At 37.5% G+C, this 27941-nt stretch overlaps 2 protein-coding genes across 7 annotated transcripts in view; one reads left to right on the forward strand and one right to left on the reverse strand.

Annotated features, from left to right (window-relative positions):
• Window positions 1–27941, reverse strand: part of LOC105069853 (sperm-associated acrosin inhibitor) — a 319348-nt gene that overhangs the window by 139185 nt on the left and 152222 nt on the right. For 2 of the 6 annotated variants that reach the window (XM_074360898.1, XM_074360890.1), the window contains one exon: window positions 1264–1380. The exons of the other annotated variants lie outside the window; for them this stretch is intronic. The gene's annotated coding sequence lies outside the window, so the exon portion shown is untranslated. The remainder of the gene's footprint in view (window positions 1–1263; window positions 1381–27941) is intronic. 6 annotated transcript variants of the gene reach the window in all.
• On the forward strand, window positions 7–14182 carry SPINK6 (serine peptidase inhibitor Kazal type 6). The gene is made up of 6 exons (XM_045517471.2): window positions 7–266; window positions 341–472; window positions 2786–2808; window positions 8463–8537; window positions 12186–12301; window positions 13771–14182. The coding sequence occupies exons 2-6, from the start codon at window positions 415–417 to the stop codon at window positions 13814–13816; spliced, it is 318 nt and encodes a 105-aa protein (XP_045373427.1). The 5' UTR covers window positions 7–266; window positions 341–414; the 3' UTR covers window positions 13817–14182.

Raw genomic sequence — 27941 nt, forward strand, 5'->3', positions numbered from 1 at the left:
AAGAGACACAGGCATCAAGTGGGGCTCCACCAGTGAATCATCCCTTTCATGTAACGAAACCGTAGAGGGAAGGACAGGGAGGGTATATTGGTTGTTAGGAAAATGTAGATTACTGGTGGAAAATAACATCCTCCATTAATAAGCTCTGAGGTGCGACTCATATAAATGTCCTAATTTTTAAGATTGATGGGAGCATGAAGCATTTCTTTACATGACAGGTCCCAACAAATGCCTGCCGTGTAGAGGACCACATATGGTTTTAGAATGTGAGTTTATAAAGAAGGTGGAGATCCCAACTCCATCTATCACGTCTATATATATATGTCTGTGTGTCTTTTAGTGCTCCAGGAAGTGTCTTGACAGAGAATCAGAGCTGGACAAAGCAGACTGGATCTGAGTGAGCCAACTGGCACCATGAAAATATCAGGTGTCTTTCTGCTTCTCTCTCTGGCTTTTTTCTGCTTTTTCTCAGGTGAGTTTTTTTTTTTTTCCCTTAAAATTAAAATCCAATATTTATACTGAATTGGAAGTGACAAGTGAATTTGTCCACCATATTTCAAAATCCTAACAATTCTGATCTAAAAGACTAACTCTGGGACATCTTATCTCAATCATTAATTATGATTGTGATGATGAAAATGGTCATTGTAATGTTAAAAATAACTTTTATTTGTTGAGCATATACTATATTTTAGGCATGTACTAAGAGTTCTTATGCCTTATCTCCAATGTACATAGCAAGGTATTCATACCCACATTCCACATACAAGAAAACTGAGTCCTGGGACCTTCCATGTGTGGTATATCATTTTCTGTGATAAAAGAAATTGAATTTTCCTGCTATCAGAGATTTTAAATGCCCAAACGTGTAAAAACAACAATTTTTTAATGAGACTGAGAAGATGGGTAAGTCACTGTTCCCACAAAACTGGTCATATTTTCATAAACAAATATGTTTAGAAACACGCAAAAGTGGTTACAGGATTTCTGTGATATAATAGATTAATTTTGATTACTAAAGCCAAGTAATTTGAGTAAATGGCTTAGTCAACTGGTGAGATGACATAAAAATAGATCAGACTATATTAAAATGTACTTGCAAAGACAGTCTTAGAAATTAACCGATATCCTCTTAATTGCTTTTCTTTACAGAGACAAATTGATCTTTTAATTCAATCTGGTTGACTAATATCAACAAATACTAATACTAAAACAAGGTTCCTTATAGACATGTTGGCATTTGGGAAAGCATAAGTGCCTAACCTTAATGCTGAGATCAAGAGAAATGAATTTCAGTCCTGGCACTTCTATTTTATAGCGGCGTGCTGTTTCTGGTCTCATTTTCCTCATCTGTAAAATGGGGATGTAACATGAATAGCCCTAAATGAGGAATTAAATGAAAAAGTACATGTAAAATGCTTAGCATAGGGGATGGAACATAGTAAGTGTTTAACAAATGTCTATTAATTTTGCCATCACTAAATTTTAATAATGAGAGTACTAGCTGGACTCAGGCACTGATATTACCTTGCTTCCACATTGACATTTCATGCATATGAAACTTTGGACAAAATCTCTCCTCTTCTGAGAGATTCTGAGATTTGTATAGTGGAGAATGGCTGAAAACTGTAATCATGAGTCCTCCCTAGTCGTAAAAATTGGTTGAAGTGGTTCTAAAAAGGTACATTTCCAGACTCTATTTTCTCTTATTTAATGGAACTTTTCAAGGGGCTGTCCTAAGAATTTGTATTTTTAATAACGACCCACACTGTTGGAATAAGGTTGGTAGCCACAACAGTAGAAGATCACTTTTTTTTTTTTTTTTTTGCAAATTTTGCAAAGCCCCGTTTTCTCCTTATCCACATTAACAGAGAATGTACCTTGAGGTATTTCCAGCTGTCTTCCCATAAGTGCTAGCCACACTGGAGAAGACTGCATTTATCCGTGTACTTTCTGTCACTGAGGTGACCTTGGGCTTGCGTGTGAGAGGTACTGCTGGTGTTAGGAGGTCCACAGAAATGGCCAGAGATCAGAATTCAGCAGCGTGTATCAGGAATGAACCTAACACTTTTATTATTTCAGTATTTTAAACCACTGTGCTAATAAGCCACAACCTAAAACCACACAGATGATCACAAAGATGGAAGGAGGGGCAACTGTTATTTATGAACTTTTTTCCCTTTCAGGAGTTTAGAGAGATGTAGCAGGAAAAATGAGTCACAGGAAAAGAAAATGAGTTTGTCCTTGCCAGTCTAAATTTGCACCAAAGTCTTTAAAGCTGAGTATAAAGGGCAGAAGAACAATTTTGAGCTCAAAGAACAAACAACAAATCCAATCCCTTCCCTCAACTGCCTGTAACAAAGGCTTTGGGGAGGGACTAAATGCACTGAACTTTGGAACATCAGAGTTAGAGGGAAATTTCCAACACAACTTCTCCAAAAAGAGGCCAGAGATGATAAAGTAATTCCCACAGTAGATTAGTGATGGGCCAAGACTTAACATGACTCTCCAGAGCCTTAAACTATTTCTCTCAGCCCAACCCAACCTCCAATAAATATTAACCCATCACCGTCCATGTCCACACAGCACTTTCCAAGTTTCTACCATTCCCTAAGAGGACAGTCAGCGTAAAAAATAAAACAACCATACCATGACTTATCGAGATGCCCACAAACCAGGACAAGTATCATCCCAGGCTTTGGTATTTCCTAATTTTGCAAATCCCCCTTTTGGCACCTTCAGAAATTAGTGTTTGGATTTCATGCTTTTTTTCTTTTTTTTCCAGGTATCTTCAGTCAAGGAGTTCAGGTCAGTACGTATTTTTATTTATTCTTAGGACCTGGGTGGTGCTTGGCTGGTATTTTCTGACCAAAGAGGTTTGTCTACGGGTAAAAGAGCAAAAAAATGAACAAGCAGGCCAGATGCAAAAATCAGGAGATATTTCTTTGTTTTTTAACTACAGTCTCTCTACAAGAATACTGTTCTCAGTTTAAAAGAGGCGAAACACCCATTCTCAGATTTTGTTAAAGTAAAATGAATACAAATCAAAGTAGGTTGACTGTGTGGTCACATTCATGTTCTTTCACTGATTTCACTGTGTGATCTCGGGCAAGTTACTCAGCTTGTCTGAGCTGTAATTTCCACAACAATAGAAAAGGAATAATACTATTTACCTCATAGAACTGGATTCAAATCACATAAACTATGTGGAAGCATTTGGAAAACTATAAAAAAATTAGTTATTGATTAATAATTAACAGCTTCTGAAGGAGTTAGGACAGAGGTTATCTTTTTTTTTTTTTTTTTAGAAGACAGACAACCAAGAGTAGACAGAAAACTTGTTCAGTTTGGATTTGGACTGAATATATATAAACTGGCTCAATTAAACGTAAATACAATTTGGGTTAAAAATTGGAATGGGCACAAATTATCTTTACTGTTAGCTGATTTTTTCCAAATTAATCCACCAACTTTATTTTCCAGTTTTCTTCTCCTAGTTATCAAAAGACAACACAAACAAGTGGTATTTGCTCTGCCAAACTCGCCCTTGCTTCCATATTGAACATTAATACCTGACCTTGGCTCTGGTCCTTGTTTGCCTTGATGTGCCCAAGAACCCTTGGCATCAAAATTTTCCAGACACTGCTGCCAACTAATAAGAGTTGGCAAAGAAGTTGAAAGATATTTTCCAACTCTAATATACCTACTACATTGCTTAAGGCTCTTTCTCCCCCCAAATTTTAGCATCTCAGAAATTGGGATGTCTCTTACAATGAATGAAGCCTTACATTAAATGCCTGCGTGTGTGTGCACGTGCACGCACGCGATGCATGCACATGCTTGTGTTCATACCGGCATATATAATTGTACATCTTAAAATTGATTTCTCCTTATGTTTAAATACACATGGTAGCCCGGTCTATGTTAAATATCAAAACAAACAAACAAGAAAAGGACGTAAGATCTGGCCAATATATTTTATATCCCATTAGGTGGTAAAATATGATAGGACCACTACTCATAAGTTTTTAAAATATGGAACATAATCCTAGTTTTCTCATTAACACAAATTCCCTTCTTTGGGCTTTGATTTCCCAGACTGTTAGTTACCCAAATTTACAATAATCTGTTTACTGATTCTATTTCTTTAGATGGGCCCAAGTCTTATATTCTGCTTGCTTTAGGATCTCCTGCAGATGCTTACTAACTAAGTAGATCCTTAGGGACCATGCCAGACTTACTGGGTAATAATCACAGTGGGGAGGTTTTAAATCTCCATTCTAAGAATCTAGTGCTGGCTGCACTGACTCTGGAGGGCTCAAATATATTGGCGACAATACAGATGAGTCCCAACATGAATACTTGCTGCCTGTGTGATTGGAAGAATGTCTCTTTCCCTTCTCATTGCCTTTGTTTCCGTATCTCTAAAATAAACAGTTGGATTCAATGGTCTCTAAAACCCCTTCTGGCTTTAGGCATCTGAATCAGTATGAACCGCATGCCTTGCCAAGACTGCTGTTTCTTTGCCATTCAAATATAAAAGGCAAAGAGGGTGGCACCTTTCGGAGGACATCAAGGCTACCCTTTCTCTTCCACATGCCAGGAGAGAGTAACAGTACCAATGGCAGGCAGAAGAAGTTGAAACTAACCTTAGGAGCATGTCTGCCCGAGTCTGATCTAGCCAAGACAAACGGAAGGAAGATTTTCTCTAACACTCAAGTCATTCTTTTCATGCCAAGAAGTCTCTTCATTATGAAGCATCTGATGAGACATTATAGTTAGCAGTCTCAAGTACAGGGTTGTACAAGTTCCCCATTCTTTCAGAAATATTATTTAAGTGACACAAAAAGCACATTCCAGGACTTCTGCAAGTCATGGTCCTATAAAATCCTCCCTGGAAATATAAACGACTAATATGCTACCAACTCTTTAATTTGCCATGTAGGAATATTAAATAACATAAAAATAATAATATAATAATTTAAGAATGAAACTATTTACTGTCACCCGCCTTCATGAAAGAAATTGCAGTGTAATACTAAATGCTTAAAAGTCATAATCTCAGAATAAGGATAATCATTTAGCCTGGATAAATTTTGCTTTTACAATCACTTAACACCTTGTCTTTATTTTTCTAATTTCCTTTGTCAGGCTGTATATTTGAGAACCATATACTTAAAGAGATTTTTAAATGAATATTCCAGATTGGAATTAATATAACAGACCTCTCAAAAACAATGATTGGCAACCATTTGCTTTTACAGTAATTTGGGGGCTAAGTTTAGTTTTGTTTGTATTTTAAGATAAATATATGGTAAGTTTTAATACAGTTAGTGAAACAATGCTCCATGATAAGAATATGTATGAGACTGTTCATTTTTCCTAAATAGCTTGAATTCACTTATAATTTTCAATCTGACAGGCTACCTAAATACAAGTTGGAGATGTTAACTAGCTTCTGCAATTTACCTTCAGAGGAAAGCTGAGGGCTTAGAAAGAGGACCTCGCTGACTCAAGTTTACCAACAGCAGTAAAGGCAGCATCTCAGGAGCTCTGACTCCATAGAGAGCGAGCGTCCAGGGCTCCACGCTACCTCTAACCAGCACCAGTTCACGTCAAAGTGCTTTGAGCCGTGTAATCTTCTAATAAATACACAATAGTGTTCACTAGCTTCACGTCTTAAGCAAAGAAGTAATGAAAACAGTAATTCAAAATAAGATAACTTCTCTCCACATGTGGAAGGGACATTGAACCTTGAAGGAAATGGACAGAGAGAGCAGTCCTGACTGCGTGGGATCAGGTCAGACAAGTTGAGGGTGGGTGTGGACTGTCAATGTGGAATTGGGGAAGAGGACTTGAGCTGAAGAAACAGATGAAAGGTGACACTTGCAAGGGGATAGAACTGGTGACATTTTAGTCTGAGGGCAGGTTAATAAACCTGAAGATGGGTGCTGTGATGGAAAAATGGAAAAATTAGAATGTAAAATCAGTATGGAGGGAAAAATAAAGTTACATACTGGGCATAAATGAATATTAAGTAGTATGAATCAAGCTTTAACTAAAGATAATCTTGCATATTTCTGGCAAATAGAAGCTGGAGCTTGAGATTTTGATAAAGACAAGAAAAAAAAATTCTAGGACTCATTCATATCACCTGGGACAATATATGTTCTTAGAGAAAATCAAGCATTTAAAATTTTCTTGAAAATGAACATAATGAATACTCAGGAGAAAACTAGAAAAGACAATAAAAAGGATAGAGAAGAAACAGCTGGAGAGCCAGAGCACTGACATACACACAACTCGGCAAAGAGTTTTGAAAGGTGGGAGTGCTCAAGAGCAGCACATAACATAAAGAGATCATGGACATTTTATAAACAGCCAGGGGAAGTATCCTGTGAGGTGTCATTTTTAGAGCAGTTCTGGTAGTGTGGAGGGAATGTGAAGACAGGGGAAGCAGAAACCAAGTCAGGAAGGGGGTAAGGAAAACTGACAAAATAAAGAAGGGAACTGATTTAACCCCATAGGCAGTATTTTTCAGGAAAGGGAAGAAGAAATGAAGTCCTTCATCTTAGGTATGTGTGTCTGTGTGTATTTGCAAATTTTCATTGGCTTTATCTGTAGAACTAAGATACTAAAGTACCAATGATGCTGACTCCTTAATTGATTTAATGACCACATAAGCTTACTTTACAGCCAAGTTAAATGGTTTTGTAGTCACCATTAGCAACGACGACTAATTTGAGTACCCAAAGCGTCACTCTTATTCCATTTTAGAAAGCATAGTTCTTTGAAAAACCACAAGGGGGCAGGCTGATACTAAACATTGGCACCCAAATGCCTAGACGTCGTCTCTGGAAGCTGGACTATCTAAGGAAATAAACGGAGGCGCTTGTTAAATCCAACACCAATCTAAAAAAAAAAAAAAACCAAAAACCTTAAAAACTTTTTTTAAGCTAACTAAAATAGGGTAGGAAATAATGGGCGCAAAAATTCTAGTATGTGATATGACTTACATGGTTAGTGTTTATTATAGCAATCTTCTAATGGATACTTGATACTTCACTAAGTGTTTTTGTAGCATTTATCATGTCAACAACCCTAGAACATAGGCATTGTCAGCCCCCAGATAAAGAAGTCAGGAATGTAAACTCAGAGCAGTGAGTGTTTGCACAAAGTAATGCAGCCAATAAGTAGGAGAAGCAAAATTCAAACCTAGGCTAGTCTAATCCCATCTACAAGACAATACCCCAGAACCACAGAACCCTGGGGCATTTCAACTAGACCTGGGGGCATTTCAACTAGACCTGGGGGCAGGGAGGGAGGGAATATTTCAGCTCTCCTAGATCGCCCAAATGCTTCACAGAGGATACTAAGAGAAAAGATAATCCTATCATTACCCTTTGTCTAGACCTGCTTGACTTCCACTGAGAAGCCAACTGTTTGGATTTCAATTAAAGGAGTCTAAAATAAAAAGATAAAAAAGGAGAGGAAATTTAGGCAGTCAAATGGTATTGCATTCAGGAATCAGTCTACCTCTTTCAGGGATGGGAGCTGTGGGCTCTTTTCTAGTCTCAACGCTGATATTCCTCTGCTTCACTCTTTGCTTCACAGAAGGGCTGGCTTTGCAAAGGCATTCTTCACCTTCCCCAACCTCCAGGGCTCTCACAGTGGCCCTTTTCTGTCCTCAGTCACCATGTGAACATTTTTCACACAATGAGTGAAGAGGATCTTTTAAACATAAAGGAGGAAGCATTTGGGCAACAGATGTTATTTCTCCCACCCAACTGAAGAACTAAAGAACTAAGTTAAGTTGCTCTACTAGAAAAAAGCACTGCTAAATCCTCGATCATCAAAGCTGATGCATCCTTAGAAACCACCTAGTCCGATGGTACTTGGCATTTTTTGAGCCACAGAGCCTTTCAGAATGTGATGAGAGCTACAGCTGGGGCAGGCCTACAATGAGAAGCTTATTTTCTACACTCCTCATCCAGGACTATTTCAAAAATTGTACACTGACTTTCTACAACTCTCAGGTGGCCACGTTTCATCCTTATAAAAACCCTGGGGAAAGGCACAGTAATTGTTTTTTGTTTGGTTGTTTTGTTTTGTTTTAAATTTTTGCTTAGGAAAATTGAGGCACAGATACTGAGTACTTTGTTGAAGGTAACACAACGGGCCAAAGGCAAATGGCAGAACAAATTCTGACATGATTCCGGAGCTTCCTTCAGGGATCGTGGAAGGCCAGGGCAATTTAAAAGTATGAAATGCATCTACGTTAGGGAGGTTTGTTCATATGCCATTTGGTTGATTTGGTTTTATTGACTGAAATCCTGTGTTCTTCCTGGTCTCACTCCCAGGGCGGTGGAAGGGGGAAGTGGGTTTGGGGAGGGAGGTGAGATCTAGAAATTCTCAAAACGAAGACCCTCCCCAAGAGCCACTTCCATATCTGCTTTCTGAAGGACAAGAGAGGCTGGATCACAAGATCAGAGGGCCGGTGGCCAGGGAAAGGTGGCTTAAGGCGGCATCTCTTTCACGTAAGAGAATTTCTTTTTTCTTTTCCTTACCCTATCATGGAGACCAGGTCCAGTATTTTTTAATAATCATTAGCTTATTTGCCAGAAACATCTTTGCCACAGGTGTTTTTCCGCCCTGACTAATTAAGCCGTAAGGGATGTAAAAGACACACTAACTGGCTGATGGTTCCAGTTGACGATTTGGAGTCAGCTGGTAGACAGTTTGCTTTCATTACTCCATTAATGCTTTCATTTCCCCATTTTTGTATTACATAAATCTTAGCCCTCTTAATGGTCTAGATGTGAGGAGTAGACGTGGTGGTCTTAAAATAGCGGATGATAACAACAATGTATACTTGCTTGATAGAAAATGCGGTGATAAAACTTACTTGACAATATACCAGGGACAAACAGCAACATGGAAGCTTTCACAACACAATACAAAGCCGAGTAACAAATGTGCATCCTAGTATTTGGGGAAAAAAAAAATGCCTCTCTTAATGAAGGCAGAAATTTTGGCAAAAAAAGAAAAAAAGAGTGCAATGTCCAACAAGGAGATAAATCAAGCAAAAAAAGCTATAATATTGTGAACTAAAGATTTCAGAGGCAAGTGCGTAGGTATAACCCACAAAATAAAACTGGAGATTTGTGCAATATTGCCATAAATCTGCACACATTTAAAATGAATTTAAATAGTCTGTATTTTGCAATAAAGTCTTTTTAATTTTGTGGTGAGAAATGAATTTCATTATACTCTCTCTAATGTCCCTCTTTACTTCTAGTAATTTTATCTTATAAATCAAAATTGCCTTATGGTTGGTTAGCTATTGATGAAAATGTGGGGGAAATGCTTGTGGCAGAGATATTCACAGCAAAGATGTTTACGGCGAAATTACCTAGAACCTTTAAAGACACCCTTCCCTCAGTTTCCACATGGCTTGCGGCTTGTCCCACTGGGGCACTGGGCCGTAATTACCTGTCCTCTGCCTCCCTGATGCAGATAAGATAGTGACCTTACTGACGTAGTGTTTATAACCAATTCCTTTTTCTATCACCAGCACCCAGCACTGTTTTCCAAATACTAGTTACCTGTTAGCTCTTTGTGAAATAAATGAAAATATCTATAATGACTCTGTGGTTTAAAGAATTTTCTTGACTCAAGCACACAATTATAAAAGTGTACAGCCAGAAACTCTGGCTTTGGGTTTAGGCCCTGGTCTGCTAACCAGAAGGCTGAAGGGCCCTGCCAAGACTTAGAAGAGGTTTGTAAGGTGGCGTGCCCACAGGGAGCACGCGATCCTGAAAGCAGAATGCACCAGACGGCTTGAGCCCTGGTCTGAACTGGGGGATGGGTTGGGGGCAGTGGGGGTTGGGGGCTGGAGGCAGCTAGGAGAAGCTAAGCAAGGCTGCTGCAGGTGTGGGAGGCTGTGCAGGGAGGGCCTGGGCCTGAAGGCAGAGTGCACCGACTGACTGGCTCAGCCTACAGAGGGAGCTGGGTAGGAAAAGGACTGGAAGCTGGCACGAGAGGGAGAGGGTTAGTAGGACCTCGCTGGGTGTGGTGCTGACAACCCAAGGGTGAATGTTAACCATAGAAAGGGCCGGCCCAGGGAGGAGGCACTTAGGAAGGGATATGGGGGAATGTGAAGGGGGTGCTTTCCTTTCTAGCTGAGAAGATCCCAACAGCAGCCTAGGGTGACCTGCTTGCACCCTATCCAGCCACGGCAGGGGGAGAGGGTAGGGAGGGCAGAGGGAGCATTCAGGGCCGGTCCCAGCTGTGCCATCAACTCAGTGTACTTGCCCGACCATGCCATGCGGCAGCCCTACCTGCCTGAGAACACTAAGGTGACAACAAAGCATTTAAGCTTAAGGTGGAAAAAAATAAAAGTGTACATGAGTGACAAATACAGAATGCATTAGCTTTGGGGAAAAAAAATCCTATAGTTTATAATGCCTTAAAGATTCTCCAGCTTTTTTTTTTTTGAGACTTAAACTAAAGATGACTTTCCTGAAAGTAGTACGGGAGGATGTGTTATCCTTACGAGCAGTGGAGAAAGTGGGGCTGTAGGTAAGATTACAAGGAGCCTAGGTATCTTCTACTTGACTAAGCCCTAAGAAAATCTCTGGTACTCTCTCTATAGTAGAAGACACCAGATTTCAACCAAATATATCAAAAGGTATATTTAAGATTCTCAGATGCCTTAAATCTGATATATGTGATAATATTTTTAAACTCAATCGTGTGACTTGCTGGGCATTTCCTCATGCAAACCTGCAGAGGGCTTTGTCAGTTTACATGGTTTGTTAATACCATAAACAAGCGATTCCTCTCACCTGTGCCCATACAGTCCCCCAATAAGGAATTTTAATAAAGCCTACATGGCACGACTGTAAGTGTGGTCAAGGGTATAGAGTGACGGTTGGTCTTTATTTCTCTCAACGAGGATGTGTTGGAAATCAACCAGAGTACATTGTTTGGAAACTCAGGGTCAGCAATAAGGAGTAGGTTCAAGCACTGGTCTCAATGCTTCTGGTTGTGTGGCATTGGTGAGCCACGTAATTTTCCTGAGAATCAGCATTCACGTCTGTAAATTGGTTAATATAATATTGTTCAGTGTGCATCTCAGGGTTATTATGAGACTCAGCCGAGTTAATCCATATGAGAGGAGTTTGGATATTATGTAGCAATTGATAAATGTAAGATGGTATTATTTTAACGGAGCTTGGATGGGGTAAAGTGTGGTCCCTCTACTCATGTTTAAATGTCACTTCATTCCACACAGCTGCCATTTGAAGGACGCCAGTTCTACCTGTTGCCTGTACCCTGGAATAAGATGGCTCAAATGTCATTTGCACACCAAATATTGACTCAATTGACATTGGATTGAAAGGAATCTTAAAAGTCCAGACTTTTTCTGAGAGACCACTATAACTGAGGGGACACGTTGGTAGCGCAGGCGCTATCATTCCTTCTGCAAAGCCCACGATGAGAATTATTAATTGGTCACAGCATGTGTTCTCACCGAGGTTGGACACAATCTCAGAATCCTTCAAAATAGAGCAGCTTAGGCAACCATTACTCAGTTATCACAGTGGTCACAGAAGTTCAAATTCCACAAACTCTGGGACAGATTAAGTTAACACAAAGACACTAGAATTTTGTTTTCAAGAGACAGTGAAGGGACGCAGCAAGTCAAACTAACAAGCTATCAGATAACAACTGGAAGCTCCTTGCAGTGATTATCCGTATATTTAAAGCAATGCAGAGGAGTGCTATGGGGTTACATTAATACAGTTTAAAAAAAAAAAGCCATTTAAAGACCAAAAACTACTCTCAATTGGAACAATTTTAGTGTTGAAGCAAAAAGTCATACCTATAGCTTTTGCTTTTCTCCGTACTTAAGAAGCATCTGCCTTACATCGTTAACTTACTGCTCAATACAGTAACTGTAGAAATGTGTTTCCTAGTTCTTAAAGAAAAAGTCTTAAATATGTTTAATATATTCTAGTTAGGCAGATAAGGAAAGTGATTTTCTGTTTCAGGGAACTTTACATCACAGCTATATACAACACTGTATATAAGTTTAAGTTTGCTGCCCAAGCTTCCGTTCTGAGGGGCAGTCCCGTAGACGGAATGCATTAACATCAATGTCACTGTGCTTACTTTGTTAGGTTGACTGTGGTGAGTTCCAGGATCCCAAGGTCTACTGCACTCGAGAATCTAATCCCCACTGTGGTTCTGATGGCCAGACATATGGCAATAAATGTGCCTTCTGTAAGGCGGTGGTGTAAGTATCACACTCACCAAACCTCCCTCGCAAACACAAACTTCTAGAATAAGACTATGACACTTTCCTTGAGATATTCTAGAAAGTTCTACACATACCCACCAACAGAAACTGAAGAAGTAAGCTTCAGGCAAATAGGTTGAAAACAAATGGGTCAAAAACAAACTTAAAAAATTACATAATAAATTACCTGAAAACAATTTTAGTTATTTTACTTTGTTATTATTCAATTTGACTCAGGGAAATTTTTACAGATCTTTAAGAATTTTAATACACTGTCTTATTTTTTCATTTATCTCTGATTAAAATTTCAGTAATTTTCATCCAGTGATGTTTGTTGTTGCTGTTAATAATTTTGTAAAAGATGACAGAAATTCTTAGAGGTGTAGTCAAGTTTGAAAATTCATCAAAGTCAGAAACATGGAAGACTTGAGTAAAATATTTTTACTGATGATAAATTTTCTCACAAGTTATTTTCAGACATTTTATTTTATAACAGCTTAAATGTTGCTAAGGCATCATTCTCTTTTAGTCTGATAAAAAGAGCCTTCCAATAAAGAATAGAGGAGATTATCCCTTATTATTCAGACTATTCAAACTTTACAGATAGTAGATATATTAGGAAGATTCTATCAAGGGCCAATATTTATTGAATTTGCATGTTCATAAGAAACAACAGGTACTGTAGATTTTAGCTAACTGTGAGATTCCTGATGAATTGCAATTTATTATTAATAAAAATTTATTTAATCAATCACTCTTTTGGTCTGATTGCTCTAAAAGCAGGGGGATTTAACCCAGATAAAAAGTACCTCACTTCCAATACCATTCTCATCATTTTCTTGTATTAGAGTTTCTTCCATGAGTGCCTTAATTTCCCTCAAGTTAGCCATAAAGTTTCTAAGCAAAAGGACTATATAACTCCCTATCAATAATAACAGGACTAAGCAGATAGAATGATATTAATAAATATTGAATCAATACATAATACATACATGCCTACATTTATATGTAACATGACTAATACATCAACACCAAAATTTTCCCAAGAGAAGGGCAGTAGGGTCAGGGGAGGCTTGATTTAATATCTGCTGTGAAATTCCAAATGCTCAAATATGGTTCAACCTCCATCAGTTAAGAACTGAGACATTATAGTCTCTTTGCCATTATTTCTCCCGTCACTTTCTACCTTTTCCAGTTGTGCACATTTTTACTCTCAGATAATGAACAGTTAAAACCAAAAGGTCTAAACCTTAGTAAAACTCTGAAATTTGTTTAAGAGTCATGCTTTCTGCAGTTAGGCCAGATGTTACTCTGAGTGTGTTTAATTAACCCCTGCCAAATCACAGACACAGATGTGTGTAAATCAAATGACTGCATGGACTGCGACAGAGTTAAACCTTCTTCCAGCCTCTGTAATGAATACGAATGATACTGCACTGAGCATCATTTGTGCTTCTTTTTTATAGGAAAAGCGGTGGGAAGATCAACTTAAAGCACCCTGGAAAATGCTGAATCAGAACCAGTGTTCTCTGCTGACTCACCAGCTCGCTTGTCCTTCTCTCTTGCTTCTGCTGACTTTTCTCTAGTGACTCCCCTCAATTTATAAATATAAATACACTCCTACTCTGCCTGGATTTTGGGGAGTTCAATGCACTTCCCTTGATTTACTTGTCAATAAAGTAAATTCTGTAGAAGCATTGTTTGTGTTTTTACTTCATGATCAAAAAAATACAGATACAATATGGATTATTAACCTAGCATAAACTTGGATGAAAAGACCTGTTTTTCTGATTGAAATCAATCATGTAGTCACTGTGGGATCCTGGGGAAATTCCTTCCCCTTCTCTTCTTCTTGGAATTTCAATGTGAATAATGAAGGATTTTTAACAACATAATCATATGTTTACTAATACTGTATAATATTTATTATTATTAACGCTTAAGAATTATAGGTTCTTCCCAATTCCAGGAAGAGTATTTTATATAAAAACAAAACATTTATCCTTTCTAGACCATAGTTTTCTAGTCTCTATAGAATGATGGATTTGGACTATCCTACATAAAGACATACTTTATTTGGTTTCCCAGCAAAATTGAAGGATTTAACAGACGGAAAGAAGTGAATGAATATTCAATAACTAATGAAGAGATGTAAAGTCCCTGAAAGTGTGCACCTTAAAGAATGTAGTTAATTGACCTTCATCATGGAATAATAGAACTGGATGAAACATGAGGAATCTTATCACTGGAATTTGACATAACATTGTAAAATGATTATAAATCAATAAAAAATGTTAAAAAAAAAAAAAAAAAGGAATCTTATGGCCCAGAGGAAGTTTAATTATACTGCCAAAGAAAAAAAGTTCCAGTCTGTAGAAAAGTCAAGGTTAAAACATAGCCCTTTTGATAATCAACTCAGTCTCCGTGTTGTTGGCTCAATCCTATGAAGACAAGTTGGATATAAAAATATCTCATTCTAAGCAATCGAGTTGGAAGTACTGAGAAGTCTCCCTTTGAGTAGTCACATTCAGTAGAGCTTTGTTTACAAATAGCATCTTCCTGGGTGAACTCACACAGAAGACTTCTCTAGATGCATTTACTAGGTAATCAGCCCTGTGTCAGCAAGCGTTTACTGAGTGCCTACTCCAAGGCAGGCTCTTTTCTCAGTACTTGGGATACAGTTATGGGTGGGGGTGAAAAAGGCAAACAAAAACAAAAACAAAAACAAAATCCTATCTTAATGAAGTTTACACTTCAGGAGGGGGAAATAGACAAAAACAATTAACATAATAAGTGAATAACATAGTAATACTTGGGGAGAGACAGTGGCCAATGGCAGCACTAAGCCAGATGGTTAGAAGGGTTCTAATTGGGAAGACAAGGAGATGAGGGAGTTGGCCAAGAAAATATCTTGTGGAAGAGCAAAAGCAGCAGCTAGAACACAGTCCTTAAGGCTGGAACATATCTGACTTGTTCAGGGTTCAGCCAGGAAGCAATGGTGACTGAAGAGAAACGAGTGAGCGGGCAGATTATAGGCGATAAGGTCAGAGAGCAATGAGCTCAAACCATGAAAGATTTTGTAGTCACTGTTAAGATTTTCTCTTTTATTCTGCTGTATAAAATATGCTAACTATAAATATTAAGATCATATTTCTGCTTACAAAATCTCAGTTATATTTTACGCACATAGGTGTTAGCCTTTATGTATTTAATTGAAGATGGCCTAACCCAACTGGGGGATGTGTCTGATATTTAGATAAAGAGCCCGAGAGTGGATTGGGTTATGCTAGGGAAAATAAACACCTCCTGCTCTTTCGAGTGTGGGCTGTGTACTCTTCCATGCTTAAAGATTATTCCCCTTGCTGAAAAAAAGTAACCACATAGTATATAATTAGGGCAAGGCGACAGTAAGAGGGTGGATCCTTGAGTCACACTGACCAGAACGTGAGTCATGGCTCTGACGTAAGCTGTGTGTTTTTGAACAAGTCATCTGACTTCTTTGTATTGGGATTTATTCATCTGTAAAATGTGGATACTAGTATTTACGTCCTAAATTTATTGTGAAGAGTAAGAGAATGATGCACATAAGCACTTAGTCTCTGATACGTAACAAGAGCTCAAAAATCAGTAGCTTTTATTATTATGTTCTGCCATCAATTTCAGCATTATACTGTCTTTATAAAGCACTGGTCAGGATATTTTTGCTCTTTTTCTCAGTATTTACATAGTTTTTAAAATGTCTATCTTCTGTTCATTTAACATTTTTGAAAATTCTGTTGAAATGCTTTTTCCTCCTGTCATTTTTATCTGTGTACTAAATTCCCTGCTCCTGAGGAAAATGAAGCCCTTTTCTGCAGTTTAGTTTCTACTCCCTGAAGTTCCTTAGCTACTCTGATGTCAACATGTACAGCACTATGTATGGTTTGATGACTGAATCATTGTGCATTTTTGAAAGAACTACCTCTCCACACAGCACACTCTTCCTGTCCTACTCACACGGTCCCCTCCAGCCGGGCCGGGTTCCTGCTGGCTGTCCACACAAAAGCTTCCTTTCCACCACTTTGCCCTTTCCTGCCACCTTCTGCCACTCTATCTGTCCTTCCTCCCTCATACAAATCTCTTATCTAAATCTTAAGACTTCCATTTATTTCAAGGCTTGTGTCAGGTGCCATAAGTACGTGAGCAAAACAACACCTCATATCTAGTTCTGAGCTATCCTTTGGGTATGAAAGGGAAGCACATAAAAAGCAAAAGGCGGAAGACCAGGAATCATATGCTTCTTAGAAAGAAGAGTCAAGTCATAAATAAGAATCAGCACTCAAACTACAAGCGTTTGGGTTCAGCAATGTATACCGTCTGTCAAATCTCAGTGAATACACAGTTAAGATTTATGCCTGTCATAGTCTGCATGTTTTATATCAAAAAAAAAGGATGTAAACATGTAGTCTAAGCTATAATATACAGAGTGAAGTTTAATATCTGCAATTTACTTTGTATTGCATCAAAGATGGATTAATAAACAGATAAACGGAAAGATATGGGATGAAACAAGTAAAATGTCATGGTTCAGTCTAGATGATGGGTTTCCAGGGCTTCACTATAAAAGTACTTTAACACTGCTGTGTGCTTAAAACTTTTCCTTAAAAATGCTTTTTTAATGATTTTTTTTTAACCCAGAAACTCTGCCAACAGGAGCAAATATTCGTAATCCTGTTTGTGTTCCTCATTGTTGTGACATTAAGGACAGAACACAATGTTTCAAGTATAGTTTGTACTCTTCTCTTCAAAGCGTAAAAAACAATTTCTTTGATCTGAATACGTGTATCTATCATTACACCTTCAGATAAGATGGGAACATTGTCAAAACTGGGTCACACTAAACTTATAACCTCTAACTATCCTCAAGTATTTTTTTTTTCCACGCCAACTGCTGCCAAGTCATCTTGGTCAGTTCTTCTCCTTTTCACTGGCTTTTTGAAGCTAAGTTCCTTGCAAATACGACGCAGTGTGTCAATAATTGGGCTTAAGTGAAGGGGCCTTAGCTGGGGGCTTTTCTGTGCCAATGTAAAGGTTTCTTGAAGTGGACATACAAACTCACACGCACACTCTAAAATGAAAAGGGGAACAAGAAGGGGAAAAGGCTAGAGAAAATAATAACTATGATAAAGACTGAAATCATTCACCACTAATAAGGGAACCAATCCATTTACTTTTTCCCCTGGTCTATGTGGTAAGTGCACAAGCATTAACATATTTAAATTCAGCAAGAGCTGTGAAACTGTAGCCCCTTTTATAAAAAGGAAGCCTAAGGTGGAGAGATACAAATGACTTGGCCATGATCTTATAGTCAGGGAATTTCAGGATCTGTATTTACTCAAGATGGTTACATCAATCCATGTTCCTAAACTGCCTTTCATGTAATCATAGTAATTTGAGCGACTTGGATGTAAGGGGCTGTGTTAGAGGGATTAGTCATATATACCTGTAGACATCATAAATAGAAGTACTCATATTCAACAAAGGCTTAAACAAGTATGTGGAGAGGGTGACATGCATGTGCCATAATACCTAATATGTGAACAATTATGTTAGTTTTTTGTGATGAGGCTACAGTTCTGAGAAGGCGTGGTTCCAAGGGGCTACTAACTCTAAACCAGGCATTTAGTGAAATGCTCTTTCTTTCTCTGACTTTCCTTTTTTTCTTTCCCAGCGCTGGTATCCATGACTTCACAAAATTTTGGTTAATTACATTTCTGTGGCTTGACTTAAGAGGAAGTAGAACAGATTTTTCCTTCTTTGGTTGGAAAAAAATTTAGACCTAGCCTAATAAGAAAAAGGTAGCTTGTAGACTCACTACAGCTACCCTTTAGATTTGGTAAGATTCGTTTACTAAAAGCATGTATATATAAAGCCCAATTCCATGAGTTTTCGTATGTTGTGCTTCCATTTTCATTTGCCTCAAGTTTTTTTCCCCCTTTTGACTTTTCCTTTGACCCCTTAGTTTCGGGAGAATGTGTTTGTTCTTTAATTTCTACATAATTATGAATTTTCCAGTTTTCCTCCTATGGATTTCCAGTTCAATACTACTATGATTGGAAAAAATACTCAATATGACTTAAATTTTTGTAAGTTTGGTAAGACGTGTTTTGTGCCTAACATGTGATCTATCCCAGAGAATGTTCTCTGTGCACTTGAGAAGAATGTGTATTCTGCTGCTGTTGGATGGAATGTTCTGTTTCATCTCATTCATATCTTTGGTCCATCTGGTTTAAAGTGTAACGCAAATCAAATGTTCCTGTCTGGATGATATTTTGTTGAAAGTATGATGCTGAAGTCCTCTACTATTACCATACTGCTCTCTATTTCTCCTTACAGTGCTGCTCATATTTACTTTATATATTTAGATTCTTCAATGTTGGGAGCATTTATATTTATAATTGTTATATCCTCTTGATGAATTGCCCCCTTTATCATTATATAATGAACTCCTTTATCTCCTGTTAAAACTTTGATGAAAGAAATTGAAGAAGACACAAATAAGTCGAAAGATATCCTGTGTTAAAGGATAGGAAGAATTAATATTGTCTAAATGTCTATGCAATCCCTATAAAAATTCCAATGGCATTTTTTCACAGAAACAGAAAAAACAATTCTAAAATTCATATGGAGCCAGAAGACTCTGAATAGTTGAAGCACTCTTAACAAAGAACAAAGCTAGAAACACCACCCTACATGATTTCAAATTTTATTATAAATCTATAGTAATCAAAGCAGTATGGTACTGGCATAAAAAAGGACACATAGACCAATGGAACAGAATAGAGGATCCAGAAATAAACACACATATGTGGTTAACTAGTCTTTAACAAATGCACCAAGAATACACAATGATAAAGTAACCTCTGCAATAAATGGCACTGAGGAAACTGGATATCCATGTGCAAAAGAATGAAATTGGACACTTCTTACAAAACACACAAAACCAACTTGACATGGATTAAAGACTTAAACACAGGACCTTAAAACTCCAAGAAAAAAAAACCCATAAACTCCTAGGAAAAAAAATAAGGATATCTCCTTGACACTGGCTTTGACAATGATATTTTGGATATGACACCAAAAGCAACAAAAAGCAAAAGTAAACAAGTGGGACTACATCACATTAAAAACCCTCTGCACAGGAGAAAAAAAAGGATTAACAAAATGAAAAAGCAGCCTACAGAATGGGAGAAAATATTTGTAAACTACATACCTATTAGGAGGTAAATATCTAAAATATATAAGGAACTCATGTAACTAAAAAGATCTGATTAAATAATGGGTAGAGGAACTGAACAGACATCCAAGGCATACAAATGGCCAAAAGGTACATGAAAAGGTGTTCAATATCATTAACCATCTTAAAAATGCAAATCAAAACCACCATGAACTATCACCACAGAACTTTAGGGTGGCCATTATCAAACAGCCAGAAGAGAACAAGTGTTGACAAAGATGTAGAAAAAAGGGAACTCTTGTACACTGTTGGGATTGTAAATTGGTACATTATGGAAAACAACACGGAAATTCCTCAAAAAATTAAAAATAGAACTACCCTATGGCTCAGCAATCCCACTTCAGGGTATACATCCTAAGGAGATAAATTCAAATCTCAAAGAGATATCTCTGCTCCCATGTTCACTGCAGAATTATTCACAATGGCCAAGACATGAAAATAACATAAGTGGCCATCGACAGATGAATAGAGAAATTATGTATATATCGTTAAAAGATAAACTGAGGCACATTAAAATTTACAAGACTTCATCTGGGCAAAAATCCATTCAAATCAGCCAGGGCCAAACTAAAAGTAGTTAGGAGTGCTTTGCTGACAGACACTAAGGGAAAGGCTTTTAAAGACAAGATGTGGTGGAAATGTTCCGTATCTTGATTGTGGCGGTAGTTTCATAGGTGTACACATCTATCAAAATCCATCAAATTGTACATCTGAAATATGTGTAGCTTACTGCACAGAAATTATACTACAATAAAGTTGTTCAAATTTTTTTTAGAAAAAGAATATGTGCAAGCAAAGCAAAGAACTTATCTGAACAGCTACAGCTTAAGTGGTTATCTTGTTTGGAGAATTCTAGTTGGCAGTTAGTGATTAGTGTTAAGTTTCGTGCGGTTTTTTTGGATTCAATTGCACTAACTCTGCCTTAGCTTCGGGTTTGCTTACTACAAAGGCTACCAAGGCATTAGAGCCACGTCAGCATAATCGCCTCCTTATTTAATTACTTTAACAATATATACAATTGAATATTATTCATCCAAAAAAATGATAAGAAAATCCTGCCATTTGTAACAGTAAGAAGGAACCCAGACTTCATTATGTTAAATGTAACAGCCAGACACGGAAAGATAAATATTGCATGATCTCACTTACATGTAAAATCTAAAAAGACACAGAACCAGAGGAAAGACTGGCGGTTGCCTAGGGCTGGGTGGGTGGGGAAAGGGTCCAAACTTACAAGTATAAGATGAATAATAAGTTGTGGAGCTCTATTGTACAGCCCAGTGACTACAGCTAATAACACAGTATTGAAAAAGTATGTAAGAAAAGGATGTAAAGGCATCTGCTGAGGAAAAGAAACAGTAGTGGGAGAAGGTAACCACACAATTCTCAGGTCAGAGCCACAATGACAGTTACCTGAGTTATTTTAGTTTTCATATGAGTAATCTGACAATAAACTCTATTCTCAAGTTCCCATTACACAGAAAACTATTGCTCACCCAATAAAATCTCACTCATTCTGTAGTAATAATCTTGTTAGATGTGCAATGCTTTTGAAAACTGTTTTATAGGCTAAAGCAGACATCATTAAATACTTTCTGAGTATTTTAAAAGGCGTTGAGTCCCTCCTACAGGTGTCATAACTATAGGTTAATTTCTGGGACTTACTGAAAACCTTCATACTCTTTTACGTAGGTGAAACCAGCAGAAATCTCATGAACACATCACCATGTACCATTTCATTTTGACCATTCTCAGGACACTAAGCTTTTTGTTCCTGAAATCCTAGAATCAGGAAAGAGATTTGCTTCCGCTTGCTAATAAGCTCTTTATATGCCTGGTTTGAAGGAAACTGTTGCACCGTGGTGCCTAGGTGAGCAGTACAGTACTGCGGAAACACACTGAGAGGGAAGCCCTGTCTGATGGAAATGTGTAGGCTAGCCGACTAAGCAAAACAAAAAGATGGCAAAAGGGAATAATCATTCTTTTCCATGAATTTCCTTCTTTGCTCCTCCAGCTCAAAGGTCATCCCTTCAGCAGGGGACTGGGCAACCTTCCTCCTTGCCAGCAACCCTCTCCTTGCCAGCAACCACTCTGTGCGCTGGTACACCTGTACTGTCAACGGTCTGTCAGTTTCCTCCAGGAGGCAGAGCCCTTGGAGAAATTGGATTTGGAGCTAGAAAGATGTCTTTTGTGTGAGTCCTACTACCAATTACGGGTTAAACGATAATTTGCTAAGCCTCAACAGTGTCACCTATACAATAAGAATAAGTTCACAGCAAAATTGAGTGAGAAACAGACTTCCCACCATCAACCTCCCCACTAACCAGGTACATTTGTTAAAATCAATGAATCAACATTGACACATCACTATTAATCAAAGTCTATAGTTTAAAATAGGGTTCATTCTTTGTGTTGTAGATTCTCTGGGTTTTGACAAATGGGCTGTCGACATGTATCCAACATTATAGTATCATACAGAACAGTTTCACAGTCCTAAAAATTCCCTTGGCTCAAATATTTATCCCTTTCTTCCCTTGAAGCTTTGACAATTGATCTTTGTATTGTATTATCCCTATATGTTTGCCTTTTCCAGAATGTCACTTAGTTAGAATCATATAGTATGCAACTTTTTCTGGTTTTGGGTCTTAATTTCAACGTAGAAGGGGAAATTTTGCCCACACCACCGAAAAATTATCGGACACTGGCTGGGTGTCCTTAAATTCAACTCAATTCTGACATTACCTACTCAGAGACAGCATCAGATTCTACAGGTTAAGGGTTTAGTCCTACAAGACTGATTCCTGTCCCCAATTTCAGAGCCCAGTCACAAGCCCAGGTGGTTACCTGGGCTTCTGACTGGTTGCCTGAAATTTTTTAATGTGCAATGTGAGAGCTGTGAGTTTCAGTTTTATTCAGGGACATTACTGAGGACTATAGCCCAGGAACAGCCTCTCCAATAGCTCTGAGGAACTGCTCTGAAGAGGCTGTGTGTGTGTGTGTGTGTGTGTGTGTGTGTGTGGTTTTGGCTAAGGAGTACATGCAGTCAAGCTGTAGCTTTCAGAAGGTTACTGCTAGTTGTAAGGAACAGGTAATCTCAGTTAACGATTTTAGTGCTTTTCTAAGCATGGGAAGATGCAAAAATCTAGGTTCATAAAAACTTTTCCTGAGTACATCTAATTATCTAAGGGCCTGTTTTGCCTGTTTTCCCAAAGTACAAAGTGCCTCATCCTGTTCTTTGTCCTCAATTCCTTTCAGAATGTACCGTAGGTCAGCAACTGCTGTGGCTACTGACTTAACCCTTGTAGAGCTGGATGGTGGGCAATGTTCTTCGCTTTACATTTACCAGCAACAGATCAGATCAACAACCCCATCCAACTCAGGATGCCAAGGGCAAGTCCAGGTTGTTGCCTGTACTACTAACCACCAGGTATACAGCAGAGGTTCCCATGACCCCTTCTTTGGGTTCAATTAATTTGTTAAAATAGCTTTACAGAATTCAGAAATATTCTAATTGCTAGATTACTGGTTTATTATAAAAGGATATAACTCAAAACCAGCTAGATTGAAGAAATACATAGGGCAAGATATGTGGGAAGGGAGAGAACTTCCATGCCCTTCCAAGTGTGCCACTCTCCCCAAATCACCAACCCAGGAGCTCTCTTTGGGTTTTTATGGAGGCTTCATTTCATAGGCATGATTGATAAAATCATTAGCCATTGAAGGCTGATTCAGTCTGCAGCCCCTCTCCCCTGAGGTCAGTGGGGTAGAACTGAAACTTTCAATGCTCTAATAACATAAGATGCAATAAGTTAGAGAGAATGAGTTGTGCGAATGAATATTTATGTCTCATTTGAGAACAGAAGACTTCACTTACTATTGCATACTCAGAAAATAATTTCCTAAATAGGCTCCAATGCCTCACAACACTACTCCTCCTTAACCCATTTGTCATAAAATAGAATCAGTGATTTTCATAATTAAATTATGTAACTCCTGTATAGAAGTCTATCACTCAGAGTAAGAATAATATAAAGTAAAATCTTTAGCACAGAATTCCAGTATGTGCCAAAATGAAGTAAGAGAGATTGGATTTACCCTTTCACCCGAGATGACTAGTAATCTAGGCACAATATGTGAAACAGTGGTTTTAATACATCAGAGACAAGCACAAGACACTGATCCCTGAGGGAAGAAAGAAATGAGGTGATCCCCAAGATCACACCAGTGTACTTCCTGGGCAGTTTCCAAGTGAAAACACAGGGAAAGGAAACCAAGCAGAGCCCACAGTGTCCATGGTTTGAGGACATGGGGGAAGACGAGCAGCTAGTGTTCACAGGGCAGAGTAAGAGAGCTCTGTAGTCTTCTGAATACTGACCAGCATTTGTGTGTTAGGAAAATACATAAGGACAAGAAAATAAACACACCAGTGGAACAGACAGAGAACAATCCCTGGTGTCACAAAGGGCTAAATATATTTTATGGCCCCATTAGCCAGATTGGAAAACTTCACAATACATGGGCATCTAGTAGAGTGTTCAGAGGGTCACTGCCTCCGAAATGGGGTAAAATGGGCCCTAGACTAAAGGCTACTTTCGTCTCAGCTAATAAAATTTTAAAGCCAATCTCCAAATATATATATATAATTTTGTATATACATTATATGTGTATATATATCAAACTGTTTTCTGTTTCCAAGTAATTTAACTGCAATCCATAGACAGAGATAAAAAATATTTATAGAAATAAAAGTATCCAGTGTCCAGTAAAGTAAAACTCACAGTGTCTGGTATGCAAAGAAACAGGAAAACATGACCCTAAATCTGGAAAAACATCAATAATATAAAAAATGACACAAATGATATAATTGATAGATGAGGTTATTAAATCACTTATCCCTTATGTTCAAGAAGGTAGAGGAAAGATAGAGGATGCTAGGTAAATAGATGCAAGATATATATACATACATATATATATATATATATATATATATATATATATATATATATATATATATATATGCGCAGAGTATACTTCTATAGATTAAAAAAAGCAAATTGAGAAGAAAAATACACTATGTGGTATTAACGGCAGATTAGCCAGTGCAGAAGAAAAGATTAGTAAACTTGAAGACGTAGCATTGGGGATGAACAAAAATAAAACTAAGAGAAAAAAAAATAAAAAAATTATTGAAGAAATCGTTAAATTGTGGGATGGCTTCATGCAGCCTGGGAAAAGGGTGATGGAATATAAATATACTTATTTGAAGAAATAATTGTTATACAAATTCTAAACTTGATGACCACAATAAAGCCACAGATCCAAGGATGTTAACAGACCCCAAGTGTAAGAAATACAACCATCCTTAGCATAGCCTATAAAACCTGTTATCTTAAGGCCTGCATTTGAGTCTAACCATTACTTTCATTTCTAAACATATACTTTACTTATTATTTGTTTTCTTTTTTCCATATTATTCCTTATTCTTGAAATACTGGTCATCATTTATATGTCTCCAACTTTCTAATAACTCTGAGGGCCAAGTCCTCTGGTTATGACAACCTCTCCCACTTCTCCAACTTACTCAAATGAATGTGCTCTCTTCAGTGTGACCCCACTTATTTGTGTATAACTTTAATCAGATAGCTTTATTTTCCTTTAGCCTGTGAACTTCTCTTACTCATCTTTAAATTCCTGGAATCTAATAAAGTTCGTGGAATCAGTAGGTTGCACCCAGCAAGTGTTTGAGAAAAGAATGAAGAAGGTAAGCTCTATGAATCTATCTTTGTTGTCATTACATTTTCAGTATTTGGTAATACTTGGAATAACTGGTGCAAGATTATTACTTTTGAAGGAAGGAAGGAATTTTTATTGGTTAGCATTTATAAAATCAGAATGATATCTACGTCTGTGTTCACACAACACTGAAAAAGAAAGACCCAAGCTTATATCCTAGGGTGTGAGTGCATTTGCGTGTTAAGATTATGTGCAAATATGCATACTTATTTATTTCACAGTGGGAAAATGTAGAAGAAAATAAGTAGCAAAGATAATTTAAATGTTTAAAAGCATTATGAAAGCAATAAAGCACATTGATCTGAGTTGGGACGGAGGTATTCTTGGGTTGACAGGGAAATCTTCACTGAGCAGGTAATATTCAAATGGATATGTCTAAAAAAGAAACTATTCATTCAAGTTTCTTGGCCAGGACTGTTCCAGGCAGAGGAAGCAGTAAGAGCACAATCTCTAAGGTGAAGAGTACATGGTGTGTTTGAGAAAGAGAAAGATGGGAAGCATGGGTGGCATTTATGCCCAATGACTAAAACCCATCTGTGAAATCCTTGTTAAAATAAAAATGTTAAATAGGAACCATCATGCATGTGTTGTCTAAAAGCAAAGGGCTGAAGAAAACAGCCCACTAAGTCACATTCACCTGGAATATCAAGGGTATTTACCTAAATGACCATTAGCGGTATGCCCTCTAATAGTTTAATAAATCCCTTGACTTCAAAATCCCTCATATTAGCATTTTTATTTTCCTACTAGTCGTGATACCAAATATTATTCATTTTGTGCACAAATTGTACAGACAGTCCTACAGGTTACTGCCTGATGGAAGCTTTCTAGCCCAAAGGCTCTGCTAGGAGGACATTCAAAATCTGCAAATTGTTAGAAAGTGACTTGATTGCAATTATTACTGAATGCTAATCAGAGAAAATTTAGAATGAAATTAATTATATGTAGCATCATTTTTGACCCATGTTCCTAGCTGTTTGAAAAAGGTATAAAATAAGCTTTCTCGGTTTCTGGTGTTTCTCATCGCTAGGAAAATAGACTACACAATCAGGATACAGAACGTGATGGCTGCCAAATGTATATGTACTTAGCTGCATGCATATAGATTTATTTATAAATACAGCCTGTACAAGGTTGAGAAGGATTGGTATGAGTTCTTCTTTGTATATTTGGTAAAATTCCCCAGTGAAGCCATCTGGTCCTGGACTTTTGTGTGTAGAGAGAATTTTATTGCTGATTCTATGTCATTTCTAGTGATCAGTCTGTTCAAGTGGTCTGTTTCTTCTTGATTCAGTCTTGGTGGACTGTATGTTTCCAGAAACTTGTCCATTTCTTCTAGGTTGTCTAATTTGTTTCCATATAGTTGTTCATAGTATTCTCTTATGGTTTTCTGGTATTTCTGTGGTATTGACTGAAAAAGAGGGAGTACTCCCAAACTCATTCTATGAAGCCACCATAATCCTGATACCAAACACACTACCAAAAAAGAAAATTACAGACCAGTATCACTAATGAACATAGATGCAAAAATCTTCAACAAAATATTAGCAAACAGAATCCAACAACACATAAAAAAGATCACACACCATGATAAAGTTGGATTTATGCCAGGAACACAAGGATGATTCAACATACACAAAATCAATGTGATACACCACATCAACAAAAGAAAGAACAAAAATCACATGATCATCTCATTAGATGCAGAAAAAGCATTTGATAAAATTCAACACCCATTTATGATAAAAACTCTAACCAAAGTGGGTATAGAGAGAACATATATCAACATAATAAAAGCTATTTATGACAAATACATAGCCAGCATCATACTCAATGGTGAAAACCTGAAAGCCCTCCCACTAAAATCTGGAACAAGACAAAAATGCCCACTCTCACCTCTTCTATTCAACATAGTCTTGGAAGTCCGAGCCATAGCAATCAGGCAACAAAAAGAAATAAAAGGGATCCAAATTGGAAGAGACTAGGTAAAACTGTCACTATATGCAGATGACATGATACTTCATATAGAAAATCCTAAAAGCTCCACACAAAAACTGTTAGAGCTGATAAAAGAATTCAGCAAGGTAGCAGGATACAAGATTAGCACACAGAAATTAGTGGCATTTCTTTACACTAAAAATGAAATAGCAAAAAAGGAAAGGAAAGAAACAATCCCTTTTAAAATCACACCCAAAACAGTAAAATACTTAGGAATAAATCTGACCAAGGAAGTAAAAGACATACATGAACAACTACAAAACACTGATTAAAGAAATTAAAGATGACTTAAAGAAATGGAAAGATATTCCATGCCCTTGGATTGGAAGAATCAACATTGTTAAAATGGCCATAGTACCCAAGGCAATCTACAGATTTAATGTGATCCTATCAAATTACCCAGGACATTTTTCACAGAACTAGAAAAAATAATCCTAAAATTTATATGAAATCACTAAAGACCCAGAATTGCCAGGCAATACTGAAGAAAAAGAACAAAGCTGGAGGAATAACCCTCCCAGATTTCACACAATGCTACAGATCTACAGTAATCAAAACAGCATGGTATTG

This window comes from Camelus bactrianus, chromosome 3, assembly GCF_048773025.1.
Source record: "Camelus bactrianus isolate YW-2024 breed Bactrian camel chromosome 3, ASM4877302v1, whole genome shotgun sequence".
NCBI classification, from domain to species: domain Eukaryota; kingdom Metazoa; phylum Chordata; class Mammalia; order Artiodactyla; family Camelidae; genus Camelus; species Camelus bactrianus.